General features: G+C 41.6%; 1 protein-coding gene across 1 annotated transcript in view; it reads left to right on the top strand.

Moving 5' to 3' along the window:
• POLH (DNA polymerase eta) overlaps positions 1–11,190 on the top strand; it is a 14,012-nt gene extending 2,822 nt beyond the window's left edge. Inside the window, exons 2-10 of the mRNA XM_042451840.1 lie at positions 1,173–1,307; positions 1,934–2,151; positions 3,322–3,491; positions 4,579–4,682; positions 5,395–5,514; positions 6,757–6,880; positions 7,364–7,429; positions 8,995–9,167; positions 10,187–11,190. Coding sequence (XP_042307774.1) covers positions 1,173–1,307; positions 1,934–2,151; positions 3,322–3,491; positions 4,579–4,682; positions 5,395–5,514; positions 6,757–6,880; positions 7,364–7,429; positions 8,995–9,167; positions 10,187–11,051 — 1,975 coding nt within the window. The 3' untranslated portion in view covers positions 11,052–11,190. The remainder of the gene's footprint in view (positions 1–1,172; positions 1,308–1,933; positions 2,152–3,321; positions 3,492–4,578; positions 4,683–5,394; positions 5,515–6,756; positions 6,881–7,363; positions 7,430–8,994; positions 9,168–10,186) is intronic.

The following is an 11,190-nucleotide window of genomic DNA, read 5'->3' as shown; positions in this document are numbered from 1 at the left end:
ACCCTTGTGCCATTGAAAACTACATTTCCCACTTCCAAGCAGGCATAGCATTTGCAAGACCACAGGCAGACCCTTGTGCCATTGCAAACTACATTTCCCACTTCCAAGCAGGCATAGCATTTGCAAGATCACAGGCAGACCCTTGTGCCATTGCAAACTACATTTCCCACTTCCAAGCAGGCATAGCATTTGCAAGATCACAGGCAGTCCTTTGTGCCTTTGAAAACTACATTTCCCACTTCCAAGCAGGCATAGCATTTGCAAGATCACAGGCAGTCCTTTGTGCCATTGAAAACTACATTTCTCACTCCCAAGCCTTCTTAGCAATTCCCCCCTTCCTCATTTTCCTTGCCCCCTCCAACCCCCCCAACCCCTCGCCCCCTCTTTTTCCCAGGTATGTCTCAACTTAGGAGGGATTTATGGGACAGATCCAAAGCCTTTTTTCTATTCTAATGGGGGCAAAGCCTTGAGAAGCCCTGGACCCCTGAGAAGAAGAGGAGGGGGGCTTAGAGAGAGGAAGAAAGAGAAAAAGAAGATGAGGGGGGAGAAAGGAAGAAAAAGGAGAGGAGGAAGAGGAGGGGAAGAAAAAAAACGGAACAATAATAAGAAGAGAAGGAGGGGAAAGAGAAAGAGAAAGAGGGGAAGAACAAAAAGCAACTTGCCTGCATAGCCCTCTCCGCTTGGAATTTGGAGCATGTCCAAATAAGGAAGCAGAGGGCTGGCCAATAGAGGCAGGGCAGTGCAGCAGACCCCGCCCCTGCTGGTTTCAGTCCTCCTGCTGCTGCTCCAGGCATGCTTCACAGGCAGCACTCTATAGAAGGCAGGCAGCAGCCCTGGGAGCTCAGAGTTGGGCAGCCACCCGGGGGCGGGGTCGTGGGCGGGATGGGACCGGGCACGCCCCCAGGGGGCGGGAAAGTCCCGCCCACCACCGTGAAATGGCAACCCTAGTTATACCAGTGTAGGATTCTGGGAAACCAAAATCATTTGGAGAGCCAAAGTATCCTACCTTAAGTGACAGCAGAGGAGCAAAGGTTTGAAAATGACTTGTGGACTATGACTTCCAGAATCCAATAGCTAGCATAGCTAGCAGTAGCAGTAATCATGCTTGCTAGGAGGTTTTATTGTCTGTACCTTTTAAGTAGTGTATAATTCTTTCCCTTTCTCTGACTTAGGATAATTGCTGTGAGCTATGAAGCTCGTGCTTTTGGTGTTACCAGAAACATGTGGGCTAATGATGCCAAGAAACTGTGCCCGGATCTCCTGTTAGCTCGGGTACCAGAGGCCCATGGTAAAGCAGATCTCACCAAGTAAGCCTAGGATTTATAGTCATTGTATTTTCTCTTGGACATTAATGATGAGTATTTTTTGACTTAGATAATTGTGACAGTTGTTGTTGTGTGTCTTCAAGTCATTTCTGGTTTATGCTGACCCTGCCATGGTTTGTTTTTTTTTGGACAAGATTTGTTCAGAGGGGATTGGCCATTACCTTCCTCTGAAGCTGAGAGAGGATGACTTTCTCAAGGTTTCTCTTGTCTCCAGAGTCACACTCAGACCTGTCAGTACTATTCTTTCATGCTCTACTTTGGGTCTTGGGTTTGCTTTCTGGAAGTTTTAGGAATCATATTTAGCTGTCTTTCGTAATTTGGATAAAATATGTATTGGCTGACTTTAAGTACAGTATACAGTTTTCTAGGATTCAAATGTACCATCATATGTGCTTTTCTTCATAGTGAATTGTGCTAATTTTGGTTTATTCATTTTCTCAGTACATCTGTAGTGAATAAGAAAAAATCATGTGAAGAGCATTGCAGGAGAGCGGGGGAACTTCTATTACATGTATATCACTTTCTGGTGGTTGGCGGCCAACTGATAATCTAGCTGGAAGAGATCATTTATTGGGAATATTAAAGCATTTTGTGCCTTTCCAATGTAGGTATCGAGAAGCTAGTGTGGAGGTGATGGAAGTGATGTCACGCTTTGCTGTGATTGAGCGTGCCAGCATTGATGAAGCCTATATGGACTTAACTAGTGCTGTGCAGGAAAGGCTTCAGAAGATGAAGGGACAGCCTATTGTACCAGAGCAGTTGGCAACTACCTACATCCAAGGATTCCCAGACAGCTTTGCATCAGAAAAGACTATCGATAACAAAGGTATTTCACAGTTTCCATAAGGCTCCACTGTTCTACTTTGTCTTTCTTTTCTTTTTAACTTTCTCAAAATATGTGCTTTGGAGAAGACGTTCCTCTGAAATATTTGTGCATACATGAAAGGGCAAGTAAGATGTTAAAAGAATCCATGAATCCCAGGTGTTACAGATACTATTTCTCTCTAATAATTATATGATGGTAGAAAAGGCTCTGAACAGATTATTTAAAAAATGTGGCCTTGAAAGTCAGTAATTTGCTGTCAGTTCATAAGCCACAGCATTTAACAGACTATCTTAAACTAATACAGACAGGCTGTTTCTCATTCTAATAATTGAGCAGAAGTCAAATGAATTAGACTGTAATTATGTTTTACTCACAAAGAGTAGGCTGCCTCAAAACTTCAGGTAAGAAAGTAGCAATAAAAGGAAGTTGATTAAGTCTGCCACTGAAAATCCTGTAGTTTTGGACTGTTATGAATTGGCATCATTTTAAACCATCCACAATGTATGTGAAGGTGAGTACTGTATACAATTCTTTATTGCACACTTTTAACAATATTACTAATTATGTTTGAACAGCCTTTCAAGGATTAATAGTGCAGAATTTTCCTGTTTAGGATGCATGTCAAGCTATAGATTAAGCTTTTGCCTTGGATAATAATTCTTTGAAAGTTGTTTAAAATGTATCACTTCTTTGGCTGCAAATATTCAGACCTAAATCCAGAGTTGAATTAGCATCCAAACCACTAGGATGGGATTTTCTTTCCCTTCTCCCTTCATAGTCTCCACACTGTCTGGAAAAAAATTCCAGAGTGTTTGTCACCCTCCAGAGCAGAGTGTAAATAAGTGAGATGGGGATTGTCCCACCATTGGTTCTGCTGATGGAAGCAGTTCTTTCTGTCAAATAACCCTATTAGAGCCTAGCATTGAATTGATAAATCCAAACCAAGTTTTCCTCTCAGCAGTGGAGTTGCTTGCCTTGTAGGTTCTGTGCACCAGTACCTCAAGTTGTAAATAGAAACAATTTTGATGGCTCTTTCCTTCTTCCTTCTTTGGCAGATGCTGTAAGCATTGCACCTTTTTTGCAGCCTTTTTGTTCTTTTACTTTGGTGTGACATCTGTTACAGAGAGGTCATTAGGTCCATACTTTGAGTTGGTTTGTGTTTCATTTTAGAAGAGTGGCGGCAACATGGTTTGCGCCAGTGGCTTGAGTCACTACCTTTTGAAGATCCCAGCAGTCCAGAGCTGCAGCTGACAGTAGGTGCTGTCATTATGGAAGAAATGAGAGCAGCTGTGGAATCTGTCACCGGATTTAGATGTTCTGTTGGAATTTCTCATAACAAGGTGAAATAAGGGATTTAAAAAAAATTTTTTTAACTCAGCACTGCTATGAACATCAATGGTGATTTGATGGAATCAGGACCAAATTGAATATTTCTCTGTTGCAGCACAGCATACATAAAAGGAAAATAATGCAAAGGGTGAGAGCTATCAGTTGTAACTTAATTACAGTTTTAGTAGGAAACTTTATGAGCAACTAGTTTACCTCTTCAGGATGTGAGATGAACATTGGACAGCAAGGCAAATTTCACATGTAAGCTCTAGCTGGAATAATAGGAATATTTTTTTAGGTCTGCAATCTCGAGCTTCCTGTGTATAAATATGAGCCTAGCTAATTGTGGTGTTCATTAGTCTGGCTGGATCATAATTGTTTGAACACAGCCAGTTGTTAAGGCAGATACTACACAAACTCTGATCCAGTTTGCTGCTGTTTGTATCTTAGGAGTTCAGATATTGAAGTTGAGAAGCATTCTGAAGCTCGCATGTATAACATTTTAATATGTTTCTTCCTCTGAAACAAGTGCTACTTCAGACTTTTAGAAGATGAGAGAAGTGGTCAAATGAGGGAAAAAGAAGAAACCTGTCTCCAAGAACTTCTGATTGCAGGCGTAGCTAGTACTTATTCAGGTGATAACTGACCTGATGGCACAGTGGGGGCCAGGATGCCTAAAACTTCAGAATAGGAAATGTTGTTGCCTAGATTGCTTGTTCCATGTAGTTGTTCTGCAGAATAGTAAAATATAGACTGTAGAGTGGGGCAGAGATGGGAAATGTTTAGCCCTCCAGATCCTGTTGGGCTTCAGCTCCTGTCAGCCTTAGTCACCACATTAAATGGGGAAGAATAGTGGGAGGTGCAGTCTCATAACATCTGGGGAGGCATGTTATTTCCCTTTGCCTTTGGGGCTGTTCTGTTCTGAAAAGCCGATGATTCCTCGGGTTTGCCTTAAAGAGTTTTTCATTCTTGTATATATTCCAGATGTTAAGAATGAACAAAATGTTACTAATGAATTCTGATGGTGGAGGTATTTGTTGGAAAACTCATAAAAACTTGAAAGACCAGGTTTGTAAAATGTCCCAATTTTTATTCTAGGTATTAGCAAAATTGGCCTGTGGTCTCAACAAACCTAATCGACAGACTCTGGTGTCACACGGTTCTGTCCCTCAGCTCTTCAGCAAGATGCCAATTGGAAATATGTACGTAAAAGGAAACCCCATGTGAGATCACTTCTATGAATTTCTGAGTTATGTTTTTTGTTAGCATCTTTATCGCTTTGACATGCTTTGGTGTATTTTGTCCTCATTGTAAATGCAAGACAATAAGAAAGTAACACTAAACAAAATAGAAGTTAGAAGGGAAGATGGAAGGTGGGAATAGGGCTAGAAAAATTCCTAAATGCCAGCATTGGAATTTGGAAAAAGAAAACCTTTTTGGTCTTCTTACAAAAATGGATTTCTGTTTTTTTAAAGTGCTGGTTTCAGAGGCATTTATCCAAAGTAGTGTCAGTTATAATAGGCCCATTGAATCAGTGGGATTAAGTGTTGACTCACCATTCAACAGTTGATTCATTGAATTTACTCTAATTGGGACTACCAGCAGCATTGAGATCATTGTGCTAGAATCTCAGGCCCAATTATAAATGCAAATTTATTCTAAAGAATGCTAGATACTGATAATATTTTTGATGTGCATCTTTCCAGATGGGTTATAAGACACATGATAATGTCATTAGAGAAATAGCTCCTCTGTGAAGTGTCTCTTCTATCACTGTGATTTAACTTCTTGTCTCATAAAGCCAAATTCTAATCCCTCTTTTCCCCCCGTGTTTACCTTTTGCTCGGTAGTATAAGAATTGGTGTCTAAGAGCTTCTGTTTTCTCTACGTGATTTTTTTCATTTTTCTCAATAGCCGCAACCTTGGAGGGAAGCTGGGTGCTTCTGTCACTGAACTTCTGGGTGTGGAATATGTGGGACAGCTGACCCAGTTCAGTGAATCACAGCTTCAAACACATTTTGGAGATAAGACTGGGTAAATGACACCAGAATTCTGGTAAATTTTGTTTCCTTGTGTGCTTGCTGAAGCTGCAGATGATTCTGCTTGAATCACAATCTCATGTGAAGCCCGGGAAAAACAGAAGAATTTAGATAAAAAACTGGATGCATTTGAGGAAGTAGGCTCAAGTCTATGAAAGTTCATGCTACCAACTTCTGTCCTTCAGTTAGTCTGAAAGGTGCTGCAAGACCCCTTTGTATGTTGATTTTCTAGACTAATATGGCTATATCTTTGAATTCTATGAGTATGTACAGTAGGTGTGCTTGGGTATCTTAGGGGGGCAGCATTTCTCATTTGTCCCCTAATTTCCAGTTACTTAAACTTTTAAGGCTGCCCAGTGTAAACGTATATGGGACTAAGCTCCACTACACAGTGGTTTTTAGTTCTGAATAAACATGCATATCATTCTTTTATGTAAGCCCCAAATTTTTAAATACATAAATTGGCTTTGCACACTTCATAAATTTTACAAATAGTACAATTTTATATGTTAAATGATAAATGGTGCATTTTACGTTAAAGTGAGAAGCTGTCCTTTTGTCCCCTTTGGTCTGAAAGTACTGATTGTGCCTTTTTACTGAAATGCTTTAAAATTAAGCTTAATTAGGCAGGATACATACCACCAAAAAGAGGCACCTCCTCGGCGCCTCTCTTTCCTGTGCAGGAGCGCTGCACATATAAATTGTGCGGCGCTGCTGCGCAGGAAAAAGGGAGCCCCAAAAACCCAGTCCTTTTTGCGACGCCGCAAAGCACCAGAGACGTTTGGAGGTTGTGCAGCTGCGACGTAACTGTCACACGCCGCATTTGGCAGGCGCACAGCAGCTGTGACGCCCTCATCACGTGCGAGGGCTGCTGGGCATGTGGGCGCTCCAGGCAGCCCTCGTCACATGACGAGGGCGCCTCAAAGGCCTGTCTGTTCTGGGCCTTAGTTATGTTTTAATATTACAATTCAGTTGTGTCTCAACACTGTAACTTTCTCTGTTTTTATCTGTATGTTTTTGTTAGTCTTGTTTACCACACTGAGTCCCAATTGTGGGGGAAAGGCCAGCTATTAAAACAAATTCATAAAAATAATAAACATTTTAACTCACTTGTCTTATTCTGAATTGATTCTGATGGAGCTGTCACATACTTCAGATGTCATTTAATAAATAGATTAGTAAGTCTTAGGTTTGAAACATTATGCATTTAACTCAGGTTTCTATATGTGATTTGCAGCTCCTGGTTGTATGACTTGTGCAGAGGGATTGAACATGAGCCTGTAAAACCTAGACAGCTGCCAAAATCCATTGGCTGCAGCAAGAATTTCCGTGGAAAAGAAGCTTTGGTTACACAGAAGCAGGTAAAAAAGTGTACAGAGAAGATAATGATGTGTCTCTTGTGCTGCTTCCTTTCTGTAGTCAGATCTTGGAAGATTATTGTCTTCTATGTTATGCACTGTGCTCTGACATAAGGTTGATGGATAAAAGCCCTGTGCAGTTCCATCAGTGGGGACAGAGTACCTGATAGACTCTTGTAACCTATTGAAGAGATAATGTAGGAAAAGAGTTGTTCTTTGGACCATTGGGTGTGTGGTTTTAGTGAGAGCCTTGATTTTAACACAATGTTATATCATAGAAGGATTCTGTAACAAAATCTTATTGTCCTTGCAATGTTATTGTTCCATGACAACTTTTCTAATAATTTATGGATTTGGAAGAAGCTTGTTTGTATCAGTGTCAACTGGTATAAAATGTCCCATGCATATTCCTTGGGTTATACTGTATTAGCAGAATATTGTGCAGTTGCCTAAGGTAGTAACAAACTGCAGTAATGTTGTCTGTAGGTGCAACACTGGTTGCTGCAGCTGGCCTTGGAGCTGGAGGAGAGACTGAACAAGGACAGAGATCAAGTAAGCACTGGGGGAGAGTGTTATCTTCCTTATTCTCTGAGTACACACTGTCAAAAGGAGATGTGCGTAATCTGGAATGAGAAATGTAGAGTAGTTCTGACTCCCCCTCTTTATTTTGATATCTATAGTGTTGTTCTCAAACTGTCAGTTTCTTATGTGTATGCAACATGCCCAAGGTCTGAATTTGTATCAGCAAATTCAGTGATTAGAAAGAACCAAAACAAAATGCATTGTTCAGGAAAAGCTATAGATATTGAAGCTATTCATACATGTACATTTGGCTTTGGTTGGGTCTGCTTCAGAGGCTGCTATGGATTACATTCCCATTTGGCTTAGATGTTTGGTGGTTCTTTCTTGCTCTGTCAAATACGATTAACTTTGTGTACATATGGACAGGAAAAGTGTGGCCTGTTGCCACAGATGCAGTTCTGAATGGTGATTTTTTTTTTTGTGGGGATGAAACGAGGCGTGCCCATCACTCCAAAGATTGGTTTGGAAAAAAATAGGGCTAAAAGTGCTCCCTGTGTTTGGAGGAAAGGTTTTGCCACAACCCCCCCCCCCCCCCCCCCCCTTTTTGGGGTCAGCAAAACTTTGTTTAATCCAGAAAGCGAACTAGAAGTAGACGGTTTAAAAAAGGCCTCTCCCTGTCTAAAATGAGCCAGCTCTCCCTATTTCAAAATTTTTCCTCACACACCCTGGGAGATATTTTTAGCCAGTCTTTGTCTCTACAGTGTTATATGGGGTACTGGCATGGATATCGTGTTCTAGGGAATGCATGCCTGGACTACTGCCATGAATTTTGCATAACACTTCCTTTACTAAGTATTCAGAAACTACCATCGGTCCAGAATCCTGTATCCAAACTATTCATTAGAAGGCATATACGTATATAGGGAGCATTGATACAGGATGGTCACATGATCTTTATGCAGTACTAACTACAGAAGGTGGTATTAGGTGATTGTTGTTCAGGCCCACCTTGGATGTAGAATGTCATAGGTATTCGTTCTATCCCCATGCTGTATTGCAAACCCCCAGGAGTAGAAATCTATATGCTAACTTCCAGCCCATTTTGGTTTTTTGTTTTGTTTTGTTTTTTGGGGCATTTTGAAGAGACCATGTGCCCCCCCCCCAGACCAGAGGTGAGAAATCAGTGGCTCTCTAGCTGCTGTTGGACTCAAATCAACCCTGGGCATTTGATCTGATTGCTGGGGCTGATGTCCAGGAACATCTGTAGGGCCATACATTTCTCCCAGCTTTGTATTAAACTATGTCCTGGTCACAGATGTGACAAAGTAATACTAGTTTAGACTGTGGATCCCTTCAACTCTTAAGGTTTCCTTGTGGTGTGCCATGATTGAGCTGAGCTGCTTGAGCAATTGCTTTTTCTTCAGAGCTGAGCCGTGTCGCATACTTTTTTTTTTTGGACTGTAGACTGGTAATGATGGAGAGAACACATGTTATGTTCTGTATTAGAATATTTTTGGATTGATCCAGTTTCTTAATATCTCATATATTTTGTCAGGATCCCTATTTTTATTTATATGTATTTTTTATTCCAACAGAATAACAGGATAGCTAAACAACTTAGTATTGGGATTCGTGTGCAGGGTTCCAAATATGCCAGTGGCCTGTCTCGCTGCTGCGCGTTATCCCAGTATGATGCCCACAAAATTAGCCGAGATGCCTTTGCAGTAATCCAGAACTGCAATGCAGCAGGAGGCCAGCAGGGTGCATGGTAAGAATGTTTTTTCCCTAAATGGAAGGGTATGTTTTTGCAGAGGGGAAAGTTCAGTTTTTATCTCTGTCACTGGACTATGCACTACAAAATATGTGCCAAATACAACAGGAGCAGAAACTGAAGTACAAGAAAGCTGGGTAGCCAAACTACATGTGGCAAATAGTTCTGACATAGATTTGCTTCTTGTAGAATCTATATAAGAGTTGTTAAGAACATCCTGGCCTCCCATCCAGAATATAAGAGGATACTGTGAGGGATGAGATCCAGAATGGCTTAGTGGTTTTAACATTAGACTATGATTCTGAAGACCAGGGTTTGAATCCTGGCTTGGCCATGTAAACCCACTGGGTGACTTTGGGCAAGTCATATACTCTCAGCCTCAGGGGAAGGCAGTTGTAAACCTCCTCTGAACAAACCTTGCCAACTAAACCCCATATGTTTGCCTTAGGGTCTCCAGAAGTCAGAAATGGCTTGAAGGCACACAACACACGTATGCTGTGAAGGATACATGTAGAGTAACAAATACAATAGTGTGATTAAGAAACCTTGCACTGAAGAATGGGGAAGGTCAAAAGTTGTTGCAGATAGAACTGTTCTCATCTTCATCTTACGTGATGGTTAGCTGTGCTGGCTATGGATGGAGGGCTGTTGTAGTTCAGTACATTGAGAAAGCACCAGCTTTGGAAGGACTTTCCTATGTGTCATTTCAGTCAGAGCTTGGAAATGCTCCTTTGTGAGCTACATCCCCCAGAATCCCCCAGCCAGCATGGTTTTGTTCCAGGCATCTAATAGAAAACAATCTAAATTGTATCACTTGCTTCATTATAGCCGGCTTTAAATGTATAGTCAATGAAGCAGTCTCCTTTGCCTTGAATGGAAGCTTTGTTGCTTGAAAGGGAGCCTCATTTCTGAGGGAGCGTCTTCCATGTCTGATGAACTGTTGAAAGATCTCTTCAATCTTGTTTTGAAAGTTTTACTTCCTTTTGAAATGTTTGCTAACCTACTCCTGTCTGCAGGTCTCCACCAATCACACTTCTCCAGCTCTCTGCAACCAAATTTGTAAAGGACATGATGTCCTCTGTGGGCATTACTGCTTTCTTGACTAATGATAGCCAGTATAACCAGCCCACTATCACCAGTGCAACCAGCCCAAATGCCAAGTCCTCTGGAAGCCCCAAAAAGGAGGCAAATAAGAAGACCATGAATGCTATTCAGATGCTGTTTCAAAGGGCAGCAGAAAAGAAACAAGCCCAGGCTGCAGTTGAGTCCTCTCTTCTTGCTATCACCAATGAAGAGGCAATGCAGTCAACTGAAGAACCTGTTGTCTGTGCTGATGAAGGATTCATCTTTGTCAGCAATCATATTCCACAAGAACCAGTGGAGCAAAATGTCAGCAGTGGCAAACAAAACTATGTGCCAGAACAGCTCTGCCTAGAGCAGTCTCTGTCCAGCTCTGAAGCAGGGCCTCTGGAGATGCATTTGATTAATCATTACAGAACACCTTTAGAAACAGCAATGCCTGAAGCCTCATCAGAGCTCCTTGATCTGTTGAAAGAAGAGAGACTGCAGTCTGCTCCTGGGCTTTCCTGGACAGGAGCTGATAGCGGGGCTCTTTCCTCTACAGGTGACTGGATACTATGTGAGAAATGTAACCAACAGGTTGCAGTGTGGGAATTCACTGAACACTCAGACTACCACTTTGCTGTGGAACTGCAGAACTCTTTCTCAGGATCCAGCTCTTTCGGGCCACACACACCTGTTGGCAGCCCTTCAGAAAAGATCAAAAGCAAATCTAGGGCACATGCAGCTTCTAGTGCCAAACGGCCAAGGCAAGACACAGTCAGGACTTTGGATTCCTTTTTTAAGCAGTTGCCTCCTTAAATTATAGCTCATTGGAGCAACTGGAAACCTATTTTAAAGAATGAAAGTGCAAATTTCTTAATAAAGTATTCTTAATAAACGTTTCCTAAAAGGAACTGATGGGGTTGTGGGGAAAATAAAGTATTCATAGTGAAACTCA

This window comes from Sceloporus undulatus, chromosome 1 (assembly GCF_019175285.1).
Source record: "Sceloporus undulatus isolate JIND9_A2432 ecotype Alabama chromosome 1, SceUnd_v1.1, whole genome shotgun sequence".
Lineage (NCBI taxonomy): Eukaryota > Metazoa > Chordata > Lepidosauria > Squamata > Phrynosomatidae > Sceloporus > Sceloporus undulatus.
This window is presented reverse-complemented; position numbering and strand designations above follow the sequence as displayed.